We start from the raw sequence: 16,877 nt of genomic DNA on the forward strand, positions 1-16,877 counted from the left end.
TCTCCCGGATGCAAGCTCACAGCTGCGTGCCCCTAACCACACGACCAACTCGCCGGGTCGCAACATTTTAAGGGTGTGACTAAGAGTAGGTCTAAGTATTTTTAAGACTGGATTTTGAAATGCTAGTTGCTTTACGTCGCACCGACACAGATAGGTCTTATGGCGACGATGGGACAGGAAAGGGCTAGGAGTGGGAAGGAAGCGGCCGTGGCCTTAATTAAGGTACAGCCCCAGCATTTGCCTGGTGTGAAAATGGGAAACCACGGAAAACCATTTTCAGGGCTGCCGACAGTGGGATTCGAACCTACTATCTCCCGAATACTGGATACTGGCCGCAATTAAGCGACTGCAGCTATCGAGCTCGGTGATTTTGAAATAATAAAATAGCATTCATAATGCATAGGTGTCCCATGATAATTGAATTTTACTGGTGAGAGAACATTTTCAACTTTAAAGCTGTTGAAAAACTGTCATCTCTCTTCAGTGACATGTGGGAAATACAGAATTATAAACTCTCTGTAAATTCTTAGAAATCATTTTTCTAAGCAACTGACTTGGTTTCATATCTCCAAGTTCGAGTTCGCTAACTAGCTCTTTTATTTGCCGCTCTTCACAATTTAAATAAAGTTAACAGCCTATCTTTTGCTAGAGATTATGTACACAAAAACCTCGTCTATCCGGATTGAGTGGGACCGGAACTGATCTGCATTATCGAAAACTAAAAAAAAAACAAATAGCCTACAGTACATGTTTTATAATATATTAACATAAGTGGTACAGTAATACCTTTTTCAATTGTACAAAAAAAAAATATAAGAATACTTTTCTTACATTTACGACTGTGTTTTATGCACTAAAATAATGTGTGAGCTTTTCCTGTTTTACATTAAAATATGTATCATGAAGACGTTTTACTTCCACGTCTTCTACTACCACGACGACAACCATGACCACAACACATCAAAAGCTATATGGCAAATATCTCAGTGAATATGAAGGCATGGACATGGACCAGCTATTGGCGCAATTGTCGCCGGAAGAAATTGACATGTTAGCCAAAGAAGTGGACCCTGATGTAAGTAGAGCATGGCTGTAGTGTGTGTACTCTTCTGACCCTTCATGCCCATCCTTAACTCTTCTCTGGAACATGGTACATTGAATGTGCATTTTACTTGACTTTTTTAAATGCCATAAATTCATCAAAAATAATGTGTGTGATTAACTGCTCTGCACATATAAAACACAAGACAAAACATTGTGGTCAAAAATCAATATATAGTACTTTTTGTCTCCTCAATTCTCGTTTATTTCCCTTTATTGCATTGGACTGACGTGCTGTTTTCTACAGCATTGGGTTGAATAGGGTCTATTTGTAATTTGAAGTTATCGTTGGACTGGTATTCCTATCAGTTATACCAGTAGGAATAACTGGTATATGTTGGAATCACTGATGCAAATGGATTATAGTAAAAATTAGATAAGAGGTAGACCTGTTTACTACTGTGTTAAGAGTAGGATAAATAAATATCCTATGATCTCCATGAGATGTTCCTAATGATACACCTGGTCTTCAATATTTCACTCTCTTTTACGGCTTTGTAAGCTTGACATCAAATATGATTAATGTGTGGGATGATTATTCAGACCTATTGATATGTAGGCCTGGTATTATTCTAAACTCTGTTGGTGTGCTTAAAATAGGCCATTTCAAATAAAATAAGTAAATAATATTTATATTTATAGCCTGCAATTTAGGACACATCAGTTATAGGCCTAGTTGTGATAGAACAGATCTCTGCACAGGGTTATGAGGGTATTTAGGGGTTTTAGTAAGGATGCAAAGGAGAGGGCATATAAATCTCTGGTAAGACACCACCTAGAGTATGCTTCCAGTGTATGGGACCCTCACCAGGGTTACTTGATTCAAGAACTGGAAACAATCCAAAGAAAAGCAGCTCGATTTGTTCTGGGTGATTTCCGACAAAAGACTACCGTAAATGTTGCAAAGTTTGGGCTGTGAAGATTTGGGAGAAAGGAGACGAGCTGCTCGATTAAAAGGTATGTTCCGAGCTGTCAGAGGAGAGGTGGCGTGGGAGGACATCAGTAGACGAATAAGTTTGAGTGGTGTCTTTAAAAGTAGGAAAGATCACAATATGAAGATAAAGTTGGAATTCAAGAGGACAAATTGGGGCAGATATTCGTTTATAGGAAGGGGAGTTAGGGATTGGAATAACTTACCAAGGGAAATGTTCAATAATTTTCCAATTTCTTTGCGATCATTTAAGGAAAGGCTAGGAAAACAACAGATAGGGAATCTGCCACCTGGGCGACTGCCCTAAATGCAGATCAGTAGTGATTGATTGATTGATTGATTGATTGATTGATTGATTGATTGATTGATTGATTGATTGATTGATTGATTGATTGATTGATTGATTGATTGATATAACATCAGTTCTGCTGGTGTGGTTTCAGTCTGGGATTCAAAATAGGCTATCAGTTTGTCCAGCATCTCCATGAGTCACAGTTTCTTTTGACGGAGCGCCGGTTTCACCACTCTCGTCATTACCTGCCGAGGAACAAGAGGCAATAATTTATTCATCTGTCATTATACCGTGGCCTGAATTACAGTCATTTTTCAACCGGTCATTTACGTCGTTCACATCTACATCCGAGCATCCGGGAATGCGTGCAAATGTGTCAAGGAACTCAGAAGAGTCCACGGTTTCCCATTCTCAATTCCAGGCGAATGCTGGGACGGTACCTTTGATAGACCGCGGCCGACTTACTTCCAATCCCTGTCCTTGATTAACCTTGGCGGAAAAGACATTCAAGAAGAATAGACTCCGTAAAAGAAATACTGTACAAGTAAGTATAGGCCCTACATATTTTATTATTTTCGATCCGGATAAAACGGAGATCCGGATTAATGAGGGCCGGATAAAAGAGGTTCTTGTGTATTAGTTTCTGCACTTGTCACAAGATCCCAAATATTCTCGACAAATCTTGGCTACAACTGGGCAAGAAGATAGTAGAATTTTGTTGTTTCGGTAGTTATTCCGGCGATAAGAAATTGTGCTTCTGCTTGGCAAAATCATCTCTCTGGCTTCTCGACCCAAAAAGGAGATAATTTGACGCTTCTACTGTATTTGGTACAACAAAAATTATTTCAAACCTAAGTCTAAGAATTTACAGAGAGTTTATAATTCTATATTTCCCACTGACACAATCCAGATCAATCTCCGTACAGGCCATGTAGGCACTTGGAGGATTCGGAGGTATGTACGTTGGGTACTCAGCCCGAAGGCTGGTTTGATCCTCCACAGCTCCGCCAAAAGCTGTCATAAATAGCATAGGCGTTGCTGAAGAGGTGTACTAGGGAAATGAGGAGTGAGTAGTTTCCCGTTGCTTTCTTCACCGAGCCAGAAGTTGCTATTGCATATCAGTCTGCCAAGTCCACTGAAATGCATGCATCAACCGACCCTATGAGCGATATTTTCACACCATTCATAACAGGGACTGGCTGCATAAAGAATGGTATTACTAGCATCACTCATACCTCAGTCACTTTCATATTGTCAAAGCCAAGGATGAGACTGAGACAGGTCAATGAAAGTAACAGATTTATTCTAGCCCATACCAGAAGACATGGTGCACTGTAAACACTACACCTCGTTAGCAAGGCGTGATTCGGAGGTAAAGGCTTCAATTATCTGTAACTTTGGCACGAAGCACCACCGAGTGGTGAGTTCTGTGCCCAGCCACTTTTGCCCAGAAATTAACCTGACAATGACACAAATAGGATTGAACTCACTTGTCACTGAATATGCCGTCTTGGAATAAGTAGACTTCAAGGATATACCGGAACTTTCAACACGAAACGAAATAAGAAGAAAGCGAATGTTAAAGTTTTATGTTTATTAAATCCATGTTTTAAAATGTTAAAAAGGATATTCTGTAATATTGGCCTAACATCGTCTAAATTTTGTTAAATATCATTAGTTAATTTCTTTAGCCCGTCTGGTAGCCATAATCGGAAAGGAATTGATCAGATTTCTGGGGATATACTAAAGACAATGGGTTGGGATATAGTACCATATCTGAAGTACTTATTTGATTATTGTTTGGTCGGAGGAGCTATACCAGATGAATGGAGAGTTGCTATTGTGGCCCCTGTGTATAAAGGGTGATAGACATAAAGCTGAAAATTACAGGCCAGTAAGTTTGACATGCATTGTATGTAAGCTTTGGGAAGGAATTCTTTCTGATTATATTAGACATGTTTGTGAAATTAATAACTGGTTCGACAGAAGGCAACTCGGTTTTAGGAAAGGTTATTCCACTGAAGCTCAACTTGTAGGATTCCAGCAAGATATAGCAGATATCTTGGATTCAAGAGGTCAAATGGACTGTATCGCGATTGACCTGTCTAAACCATTTGATAGGGTGGATCATGGGAGACTACTGGCAAAAATGAGTGCAATTGGACTAGAAAAAAGAGTGACTGAATGGGTTGCTATATTTCTAGAAAATAGATCTCAGAGAATTAGAGTAGGTGAAGCTTTATCTGACCCTGTAATAATTAAGAGCGGAATTCCTCAAGGCAGTATTATCGGACCTTTATGTTTTCTTATATATATAAATGATATGAGTAAAGGAGTGGAATCGGAGGTAAGGCTTTTTTCGGATGATGTTATTCTCTATAGAGTGATAAATAAGTTACAAGATTGTGAGCAACTGCAACGTGACCGCGAAAATGTTGTGAGGTGGACAGCAGGCAATGGTATGATGATAAACGGGGTTAAAAGTCAGGTTGTGAGTTTCACAAATAGGAAAAGTCCTCTCAGTTTTAATTACTGCGTTGATGGGGTGAAAGTTCCTTTTGGGGATCATTGTAAGTATCTAGGTGTTTTTATAAGGAAAGATCTTCATTGGGGTAATCATATACATGGGATTGTAAATAAAGGGTACAGATCTCTGCACATGGTTATGAGGGTGTTTAGGGTTGTAGTAAGGATGTAAAGGAGAGTGCATATAAGTCTCTGGTAAGAACCCAACTAGAGTATGGTTCCAGTGTATGGGACCCTCACCAGGATTACCTGATTCAAGAACTGGAAAAAGTCCAAAGAAAAGCAGCTCGATTTGTTCTGGGTGATTTCCGACAAAAGAGTAGCGTTACAAAAATGTTGCAATGTTTGGGTTGGGAAGAATTGAGAGAAAGAAGAAGAGCTGCTCGACTAAGTGGTATGTTCCGAGCTGTCAGCGGAGAGATGGCGTGGAATGACATTAGTAGACGAATAAGTTTGAATGGCGTTTATAAAAGTAAGAAAGATCACAATATGAAGATAAAGTTGGAATTCAAGAGGACAAACTGGGGCAAATATTCATTTATAGGAAGGGGAGTTAGAGATTGGAATAACTTACCCAGGGAGATGTTCAATAAATTTCCAATTTCTTTGAAATCATTTAGGAAAAGGCTAGGAAAGCAACAGATAGAGAATCTGCCACCTGGGTGACTGCCCTAAATGCAGATCAGTATTGATAGATTGATTGATTGATTGATTGATTGATTGATTGATTGATTGATTGATTGATTGATTGATTGATTGATTGATTGTCAAGTCTATACGGTCTCACACCATGTTTAGCCGGTTCGAAATCCCGTGGGTCGAAAAAAAAATCACCATCAGAATTGTGGCCGGCAGGATAGGAAAGGTGGTGAAATACAATTTCTAATGCCTAGACTGCGTGCCATAAAGCCTGATTCAATCCTAAACCTGTCCGGGGTGCTCACATAGAGTGCGGGCATATAACGCTGTTGATGGTGATTCGTCCGGCGGATGGAGACGTAAAACATTGAGCAGAACCTTGACACTTATACATTCGACAGGAGTAGGCTATGTGCCGACACCGGATTTCAGCCTCTCCCTTCCTACTATTATAGCTGGGCTGGGTGGCTCAGATGGTCGAGGAGCTGGCCTTCTGACCTCAACTTGGCAGGTTCGATTCTGGCTTAGTTCGGTGGTATTTGAAGGTGCTCAAATACGTCAGCCTTGTGCCGGTAGATTTACTGGCTCATAAAAGAACTCCTGCGGGACTGAATTCCGGTACCTCGGCGTTTCCGAAAACCGTAAATGTATTTAGTGGGGCGTAAAGCCATGATTATTATTATTATTATTATTATTATTATTATTATTATTATTATTATTATTATTATTATTAACCTACTTTTATATCACATCTTTCATTTCATCTTATTAACTCCTCTGAGGTTGACGTCAGGAAGGGTATCCGCTCGTAAAAACTCGCTACGAAGATTCATTTCTTCATACACGACCCCGTAGAGGAACGGGACAAAAACTGGGCATACACATATATCGTATGTTCATTTCTTTTTCTTTTTTGAAAAAAAAAAAAAACGTACTAGGAGGTAATTTGTGAGGGGATGGGATGAGATTTAGAATGCCCGGGGCTTCGCCATGGGGTGGTAGAGTGTCAGATCTCCAAATAATCAAGCATCAGGCCTTTTGTGGAGTTTGATTAAAACCGCTCACCTGAGAAGGCTTGGTCCTGAAGAAAAATGATTTAGGCTCTGCATACGGTATGGTAGCATGCTGCTTCCTGAAAGCTAACGATGAAATGTGACGTAAACTGTGGCGGTACTAAGGGGAAAAAAAAGTAGCATTAATTGAGTCAAGAGAGAAGAGCCAAGGACATGGCAATATAATCAAGCCTAATGCTCTCGTCAATGAAGTCAAGGGCGTCGGTTTATATTCTCGGTAAACATCTCGAGACAAGATCACGTAAGATAGCGAGGGCACTCATGTTAGCAAATACCTACTACTCTGAAACGCGACTGATACCGTACCGCGCAGCAGTGTGAGACAGACAAATAATCTCACTCACTCTTGCTTTGCGTGCGCAAGTCGAGTCTGTCACAGCGAGGAAAGAAACAAGCTCAGCAGATTGAGGTTATGGACGCCTACAGCAGAGAGGGTACACCAAATCCTAGGGAGAAAGCAAATCCTTTGTCAGTATTACTATTCTGGTAAGTACCGTCACCTTATTTTGTTTTCAGAAGAAATAACTTAAGTTACAAATCGAAGGGTGCAAATCAGAACTGTGCACTACAATATTCAGAATTCCGTTGGGTGGTGGTAAAGAAGTTTTCTTTTTGCTACTTGCTTTACGTCGCACCGACTCAGACAAGTCTTATGGCGACGATGGGATAGGAAAGGGCTAGGAGTGGGAAGGAAGCGGCCGTGCCCTTAATTAAGGTACAGCCCCAGCATTTGCCTGGTGTGAAAATGGGAAACCACGGAAAACCATCTTCAGGGCTGCCGACAGTGAGATTCAAACCCACTATCTCCCGGATGTAAGTACACAGCTGCGCGCCCCTAACCGTACGGCTAACTCGCCCGGTGGTAAAGAAGTAGGGGACTGGCAGTAATCATAATAATAATAATAATATGAGACTGAAAATTACTCACATGTGTTCAGAACTCCATTTTGAAGTTAGCCAGGTCCCGAAATGTACGATTTCTGTGATTTAATGGGTAATATTGGTAATCATTACTCATAAGAAGTAGGAGGATGTATTTATTATAGCCATCTTTGTTTTCTATTCTAGGTTTCCAGAGATGTTATGGGACAGACAGGTCACTTCACTTTTGAGCAAAGCATGGAACTTACAGTAGATGAGGAAAGCATGGAAGTTACAAGTTTTGTTTATGTTATTGATATAAAACAATACATTTTCTTAGGTTATGGTATGGTGTTGACATGAGCAATGATTTGGGGACATTCAAAGGGGCTCTATCCAGACCAATGCTCTTGTCCAGCTCCAATCCTGACCAGTCCAGGCCCTACCCTAACTAGTCCAGACCAATGGTGTTTGTGGTGGAATCCAGAGGCCTAAGGCCGCTTCGCGGCTCTAACCTAGGCCTTACGGCCCCAGACCCCCTTTGCTTGTCCCCATATGACTGGTCTATCCAGACCAATGCTCTTGTCCAGCCCCTATCCTAACCAGGCCAGATCAATGGTCTAGACCAGGCCCTACCCTAACCAGTCCAGACCAATAGTGCTTGCAGTGCAAACTAGAGACCTAAGGCCGCTTCGTGGCTCTAACCTAGGGGTCGTTTTCCCCCAGATCATTGCCCTTCTGAACACCATACCGTAACCTATCAAAATATTTTGTCTTATATCAATAACAAGGATGGCGGTGCTTGCTTTGCTCTAAAGTGAAAGTGAGCAGCGGTTAGAGGTGAGTCGGTACTGCTGTACCGGTACGCGTCACCTATTCTCCGAATGGAGCAGTGACAACCTGCTCCAGGAGCCTCTTCTCTACCGGTCCACTGCTACTGTGACAGTCTTGCGCTGCGACCCACAGTTGGCTGCTACCGGTCCACTGCTACTGTGACAGTCTTGCGCTGCGACTCGCAGTTGGCTGCTACCGGTCCACTGCTACTGTGACAGTCTTGCGCTGCGACTCGCAGTTTGCTGCTACCGGTCCACTGCTGTCTGCTACTGTGACCAAACTGTGACGGTCTTGCGCTGCGACTCACAGCGTCCTGTACCGGTCCACTGCTGTGACAGTGTTGCTACTGCTATCCGCAAACGGTCCAGCGACACAGCCGTCGTCGTCCCGTACCGTTAGGGAGGATGTGACAAGAACAGGACGGAGACATACCGGTACGGTGTTCATTATTTAATGTGAACGAAAGAAATCCACAGTAATCTACTTCATCACTAAAACATTTCTACAAATAATAATAATAATAATAATAATAATAATAATAATAATAATAATAATAATAATAATAATAATAATAATAATAATAATAATAATAATAAACCAAACCAAACTCCATGGCACTACAGCCCTCGAAGGGCCTTGGCCTACCAAGTGACCGCTGCTCAGCCCGAAGGCATGCAGATTACGAGGTGTCGTGTGGTCAGCACGACGATTCCCCTCGGCCGTTATTCTTGGCTTTCTAGACCGGGGCCGCTATCTCATCGTCATATAGCTCCTCAATTCTAATCACGTAGGCTGAGTGGACCTCGAATCAGCCCTCAGGTTCAGGTAAAAATCCTGACCTGGCCGGGAATCGAACCCGGGGCCTCCGGGCAAGAGGCAGGCACGCTAACCCTACATCACGGGGCCAGCAATAATAATAATAATAATAATAATAATAATAATAATAATAATAATAATAATAATAATATCATTCTGGTGGATTTTAATTTATCATTTGGTAAATTATGTGAGTCAAGTAAATACTAGCACAGCGCTTCGCGTAATCGTGTGGGTGCGTGATGCCATGTATACTTTAATTTATCATTTGGTAAATTAGGTGAGTCAAGTAAATACTAGCACAGCGCTTCGCGTAATCGTGTGGGTGCGTGATGCCATGTATACATTTCCTAAGTAATAGCATTTGAGTGCATGACTCATTCACACGTGCGGAGCATGAATTCATATTTTTGGAAGGGTTATCGGAGACGCACACGCGTCCTGTAAACCTGTCAGGGAATAGAGATTGGTAATTTTAATTTAATTTCCCTGTGATGTTATCGATGGACAACATTTGGATGTTCCCACCAGGATGGCATCAACTTAAAGAACCTTTAAATATTTTGTTCGAAATCTTACAGTAATGAATAATTCATTTGCTTACATAAATTGACAATGTATTGCATTACATCTTCCTGTTGTGATTTCATTTGCAAGTTGCTTTACGTCGCACCGACACAGATAGGTCTTACGGCGACGATGGGACAGGAAAGGGCTAGGAGTGGGAAGGAAGCGGCCGTGGTCTTAATTAATTAAATTTGCCTGGTGTGAAAATGGGAAACCACGGAAGACCATCTTCAGGGCTGCCGACAGTGGGGTTCGAACCCACTATCTCCCGAATACTGGATACTGGCCGCACTTAAGCAACTGCAGCTATCAAGCTCGGTGATTTAATTTGCAGTAGTTATTCATAGGTTTGCTTTCGCTTGGTAGGTCATGACCCTTCGGCGCTGTTGCGCAATGGAGTTTGGTTTTATTCATACATTTTACATTTTATTTGACAGGGTCCGAGTTGTAATTTTTTCAGGCGGGCCCGTATAACACAATGAGAGCAGCTCTGGCCCACAACCTTAGCCAGAATTGGTTGCAATCGTTACTGTGCTCTTGATGACAGGAGACGGGTAGTGTCGTGTTTGATATCGTGTTTCTTTTGACGTCAGGTTATGTTTGGTATGTCAATATGTCAAAAGAAAAGGTTAAATGTACAGTCAGATATTTCGTAAAAAGTGGTTAAAGAATTAAACTTTAAAAGACTAGTTGGTTAAGCATCCTAGTAATCCCAAACACGGACGGTGCACCTATTGGTAGTGCAATATAAATGCGAAAGTGTTAGACATTATTTTTTTCCGTACTTATCAAAACCAATGAAAACAGTAATGAAAGTGAAAGTAACTTTCGAAACAGATTTGAGAATTTCCGGATGTGCTTTGCACTTTGAACTGCCAGCATATATTTTGAAAGAGAGTAGTACCATGTGGCTTCATATGCAACCACAGGACGTCAGATCTGCAGATCTGTTTCAGAGCATATAGTGCGGTGAGTGTTGAGTTAATCCCCTCTATTAACACAGTTGATATATGCTCTTTTACTTCAGTTCGAAATTTAGCAGATTTTGAACTAAAAATTGGTGGAGAAAATATTTATGGGCTGGCAACAGTGTTCCTCAGCTCCATTTGTGCTTGTACCGGTTGTCACTGGACCGGTAGCGTGTCACCGCGGAGCCATGATCCTCAGCTCCATCTGTTGCTGGACCGGTTTGTCACTGGACCGGCAGCGTGTCACCGCGCTCTGCATGCTATCCCATGCTCCTCAGCTCCATCTGTGGTTGGACCGGTTTGTCACTGGACCGGCAACGTGTCACTGCTCCAGTCGTGTCACTGGAGCAGTTGGAGCAGTGACACATTTTCTCTGGACCGTCACACCTCTAGCAGCGGTGAACAGTCTATCCCACAACCAGGGTTGCCACCTTTAGTACATTAGTACTAGTACTTCATGGAAGTTTTTAGCAAATACAGTAGAGACAATACGCGACACTGAGCGAGATATCGAGGGACAGCTATTGGAGCGCACTCTAGCGGATAGACCTGGACGGTACTGATTCTGTCATAAGAGCACGTGTATTTTTGTGTGTTATTTATGCGTTTTCAGTGAGTTGACATAATTAAATAGTAGCGTGTGTCATTCCTTGATATCTCCTCTCAACATGAGGGGAAAGGTATGTGCTGTGTTTGGCTGCAGTAATTACGAAGTAGAGAAAAATGCGCGGTCGTTCTTCAGGTTCCCTCGTGACAAGAACATGTAAGTAATATTGTGTTTGCATATATATTCTTCCAGTGACAGAGATTTATACAGTACTTCATAATCTTCTGACCTGCTCGACCCATGTTTTAACGGGCTTAAAATATAATACGCATATTTTATTGTATAGTGCAGCAGTTAACCTTCAATACCGATGTGTTGTTGTAGGTGTGATCTGTGGGTTTTGAAATGTCACAGAAGCGATTTGGATAAAGTGTACAAGAAAGAAGCGACGTTACGCTTGTATAAGAATTATAAGATCTGTTCAGATCATTTCCAGGCCATTGACTTTCAAAATCCTCGACTATACAGCCAAGGGTATGTTACATTTTTACTCTAATTGTACGTAAATATTCCTCAAAGCATCACTATCGACAACATTTTCAAACTTTTCTTTCTTTTATCCCTCTTCTCAGATTAAAGCCGGGATTTTATAGATTTTCTTTCTGTTAGTAGGCTTCATGTTAAGAGGAAAATTGTCCAGCTATTAAATGTTAATTCATTGCATCATATGTGTAAGGAATGTGCCGATATTTTTATTGACAAATGTCTTAATGTGATGATACAATGTTTTTAAATGAGGAAAAAAGACAAACCCAACCGTAAGATTTCAGGCAGGTATGCTAAAGCTAAAAAAGTAATGCATAAGTGAAAGATCAAGCCATTTCACAGCAGTCCATTTCACACCTTGTTTATATGGCTAATTTCAGTCTTTGAATAATAACCTTTTAAATAATTCTTCATTCATTTATCCAGAATTGCTTTAGCAAGTTCGAAGTTAATATCTCAATACCACTTTCTTTCTAGACGTAATTTATTTATCCATTTCCGTATATACATTTCCATTGATATTTGAATTTAGCGCGATTTGTTCAGGTCAAGTCACTAGGAGCGCCACCGTCGAATTGTCTCCCATTTTAGCAAGGCGAAATCCTTAAGTGTCGTGTATTGTCTCTACTGTATTTGTTTTTAGTACATTCGTTTTTTTAAAAAAATAGAAATTTAGTACCATACCTTTTACGGAGTTGGAATAGAAGCTCTCCTACTGCAGCAGAAGAACAGGAAAGAAATTGATAAGAAGTTTCAGTATCTTTTCATGTTGAATTCTGCGAACAGCTTTTTAAGACATTGGATTTTCGTGATCCCGTTTTAATAAACCTGTCCATGTCGAACCCAGAAAATTGCAAAAGAGATGGCAGTATCATCAGGATTATGTAATTAAAGAAAGTGTTTATGAAGTTAGATAGGAAATGGTGGTTAACCAAGTCCACAGAAACTTAAAAGATTTTCAGTCTACCGAACACACAAGCTCTATATAAACATTACACTATAACATACCTGTAAAAAACACACTAATAAACAATATTTTTATTGAACTTGTGTGTTCGACAGACTGAAAAGCTTTTAAATTACACTTAATTGAGTCGACACTGGAAAGTATGACTTCCTTCTTAACAAAAGTGTCCACAGAATCGCTGAAAGAAAGCTAAGAATTCATGAAAATTTGGAACTCTGTTTTCGAAATAAAAAGTCCTGTAGGCGACTACATCTTTCCGAATTTGACAAATTTTATGAAGGCAGTGGCCTGTTTACCATAATCTTCTGCTCCAACAGAACGGGTTTTTTCCTGCTGTTACGGTACTATTGAGAAACAACGCCAATCCTGTATGTTGAATGGACTCCTTCTAAGAAAGGAGAAACTAAAACACTCATCTGCCCAAACTTTTCGCATTTCAAAACGGGTTATTGCTCTGACAATGTTTTCCAAGTATTAAGAGAAGAGCAAAGTGTGAAATGCATGTGAATATATTCTAAAAGACAGCCAAATTTTGGGTAGTGTATGAAGACAAAAGGCGTGTTTGCGTGGTGTGAATGTCGAAGTGAAATGCGTGAGAATATTCATAGTGTTCATATCCTAAACATAAATGACTCTCAACTCGTAGTCCGCTTAGAGCTAGAAGTATTAAGATAGTGGTGATTGAAACTACAACACGGCTGCTTCCCATCATAGAGATCAAAACCGGTAAATTCTGGTAATTACAAATAGGCCTATGCTCATTTTATTTTTTATTTTTAAAATCTTCCTCCACTTGGAGGCTGCCAAAGACAAAGAATAAGTTACAGAAACAATTTCATTCAAAAATGTGTGTTTTTGATAAGCATACCTCGTTTTCTATACTACCTTTATGAACAATCCTACTGCATTGTAAAAAAAGATTTAATACTTTCCCCCCATAATTTAGTAGGTACCTTATTAGGGGAAAAGTTAGTACAAATTTTTTTTGCCCACAACACTTCATTATGAGTAATTATTACCAATATCACCCAAACAATCACTAAAAATTCTACATGTTACGTTATCACGTTTTCATTCCCCACCCTGAAGTGGGTGGGGCGGGCCCCTTGTAGAGTGACGCTCTCGCTTGGGCCGGAAGATGCGAAGAGAACCGGGAGGTGTGAGAAATGAGGAAGGTGGGTAATGCAGTATGAAGAAGTTAAGGAGATGAGAATAACGGATGTGTAGGAAATTTAGTGCTTTGTGGACAGATTTACAAATACTTGTATAGGAGAGAAGCCATGGAGGGAAGGTTAAACCAAGGTTGCAAGGGACAAGATGAGGTGCAAGGATGTGATAGAAGGAAGAGAAGTGAGTAGGAGGCTAAGGAGGTGAGAGGTCGGCGATGGTGGCGAAAAGTAACGGGGTGGGGGTGGATAAGGTCGGAGATGTGGACTAGGTGGTTGAGGAGGAGGGGCAGGCCGGGGACGGCGACGAGGTTTGGGGAGGCGAGCGAGATGGTTCAGCTCGATGGTGGCAACCATAGAGGTTTATCCCGTTGTCGATGAGGCGTTGAGCGTCTTCGGAAGTTGGAAGATGGAGTCTGACTAAGAAGGTCGGACCGTCGACGTTGTGGATGCGAAACGCTCTTCGCACGGGCAGTCCTGACTGGCGGAGTTCCTGGGCGATGACGTCAGCTGGTATACTTGGTTCCACACCGCGAACGACGCAGCTATACAGGATATTACGGTCCGAAGGTGGTGGCGTCGATGGTGGACGTAACATACTTCCAGGAGTAATAGTTCCCTCGGCGGGTGGCTGAAGAGATGTGTTCTGGGGACGTGATAGATCAGGGATGGGAGGGATGGGGAGAGAAGACATCATAAGGGGGAATGGATGGGACATCGTTGTGGTGGTAATAGGAGTGTTGAATGAGGTGTGCGCAGAGGTGGTAGTGGTGGTAGTAGTAATGGTAGTAACGGGGGTGTAACTAGAGGTCGCTTGTGCTGGTGGTGACGGGTATAGAGTGGTTGTGATGGGCGAAGCGGCTGTAGCTGCACGAAGACGTTGGAAGGAGTAGATTCCACACGGTGAAGGCGATGTTGGATGAACACACCATTGTCGTGAATGTTGAAGTAGGCATCTGCAGAGTCGATATACAGAAGTACATCCGGTAATGGTGCGGGGCCGTCGTAGAGTCGTGCGGCACTATAAACGCCGAGGATGACTTCGTCGGAGATTGCAAGGTCAACATCACGGACTATACAGGTATAATACATGGCGAGAAGGCCGACTTCCAACTTGGTGTCTGGCCGATATGCTTTGTTGGGTCGGCTGGGTGCGATGTTAGAGTTGCTGCGTCACCCGGCCGAATAAAAAATAGTTTGGGATGAGGTAATGGAGAAGGCAGTCCACTGTAGAGACAGACGACGAAGGCGTGTTGTCAAGAAGTGCGTGTGTGCATTTTTTTTTTTTTTTTTTTTTTTTACATTTCGGGACCTGAAAATATTAAAATAGGAGTGATGAACACATGTGAGTAATTTTCAATGCAATATTATTATTTCCAGTCCCCTACTTCTTTACCGCAGCCCTGACCTCTCTGGATACGAATGTCCAATGAATTGGATTCAAACTATCAAACAATGACCTGTGTTGTGTTGCAGTGGTGACGGCCTGTCAATCGGCGATAAGGTTACCAGTATTTTTGTTTCTGTTAGTACAGGGTCGGTGGTTAATCATGTTTTGCGAATCCTTATTTATTATAACTCAAGTACCGGTAGTTGAAATGACATTGCTACATTCTTATCCTGACTCTTCTATTCTGATTAGTTTGTACCGTCATTCATTTTTTTAAATTACAATACCGGTAAGTTACCGGTATGTATTTTCGAAGTTGAAAATCTCAGATTTGTAGCTCCACCCACTGAAACCGCTTGTCTCAAAACGTAAAGCTTATAATGTTTACTATGAACAGACAAGGTGACCAGTACTAATTAGTCAAGTTAATCAGCTGTTATCACCGGCTGAGGTAATTATATAATAGCCTATACGGTAAGCGCACGTGACTTTTGAAACCTCGGGTTCGAACAAAGTGAGGTCTGTATGAGAAGTGTTTCCGACTGACTTTCCCAATCTTTCCATCGCGAGGCGTCTTGTCTTGTTACTAACATCGCATATATACTGTAGTTTTCGAGTTTGTATTTCCGCTGTTGTCATAAATATTATTTGTTACTGAAGTTGATTTTGTGATTTGTTCACATAATTTGCAGTGGATACGTTTTCAATTAGTAGGAAACTCCCTCCCTGCGGGAAATACGCGAGAACTAGCTTTCTTTCTTTCTTTCTTTCTTTCTTAATCTGCTTACCCTCCAGGGTTGGTTTTTCCCTCGGACTCAGCGAGGGATCCCACCTCTACCGCCTCAAGGTCAGTGTCCTGGAGCGTGTGGCATTGGGTCGGCGGATACAACTGGGGAGAATGGCCAGTACCTCGCCCAGGTGGCCTCACCTGCTATGCTGAACAGGCGCCTTGGTGGGGGATGGGAAGATTGGAAGGGATAGATGAGGAAGAGGGAAGGAAGCGACCGCAGCCTTAAGTTAGGTACCATCCCGGCATTTGCCTGGAGAAGTGGGAAACCACAGAAAACCACTTCCAGGATGGCTGAGGTGGGAATCGATCCCACCTCTACTCATTTGACCTCCCGAGGCTGAGTTGACCCCGTTCAAGACCTTGTACCACATTTTTCAAATTGGGAATCGAACCCGGGCCTTCGGGGGTGGCAGCTAATCACACTAACCACTACACCACAGAGGCGGACGAGAACTAGCTTACGATACGTAATTCTAATCGTAGGCTATAATAGAGGTTCTGATAGCGTTTCCAGCAATAAAATAACAAGAATAGAGCTAAGTTTATTTATTTATTATTTTTACTGTTGCTTTACGTCGCACCGACGCACATAGGGGTTATGGCGACGATGGGGTATGAGTGGGAAGGAAGCAACCGTGGACTTAATTAAGGTACAGCCCCAGCATTTTACCTGGTGTGAAAATAGGAAACCATCTTCAGGGCTGCCGACAGTGGGGTTCGAACCTAGCACCTCCAAAGTACAAGCTGATAGTTACGAGACTCAAACCATGCAGCCACTAGCTTGGTTTAGAGCTGAGTGAACTTTCTATTATACTTGCAGTAGGAAGTTTGGTTCTAAAGAGCTGAAAAGTGCAAGGAGAGGC

At 41.8% G+C, this 16,877-nt stretch overlaps 1 protein-coding gene across 1 annotated transcript in view; it reads left to right on the forward strand.

Annotated features, from left to right (window-relative positions):
• Positions 1 to 6,457: 6,457 nt before the first annotated feature.
• Positions 6,458 to 16,877, forward strand: part of LOC136883349 (probable multidrug resistance-associated protein lethal(2)03659) — a 274,390-nt gene continuing 263,970 nt past the window's right edge. Inside the window, exon 1 of the mRNA XM_067155603.2 lies at positions 6,458 to 7,048. Within this exon, the coding sequence (XP_067011704.2) occupies positions 6,975 to 7,048 (74 nt within the window). The 5' untranslated portion in view covers positions 6,458 to 6,974. The remainder of the gene's footprint in view (positions 7,049 to 16,877) is intronic.

Source organism: Anabrus simplex, chromosome 1 (genome assembly GCF_040414725.1).
Source record: "Anabrus simplex isolate iqAnaSimp1 chromosome 1, ASM4041472v1, whole genome shotgun sequence".
NCBI classification, from domain to species: Eukaryota; Metazoa; Arthropoda; class Insecta; order Orthoptera; family Tettigoniidae; genus Anabrus; species Anabrus simplex.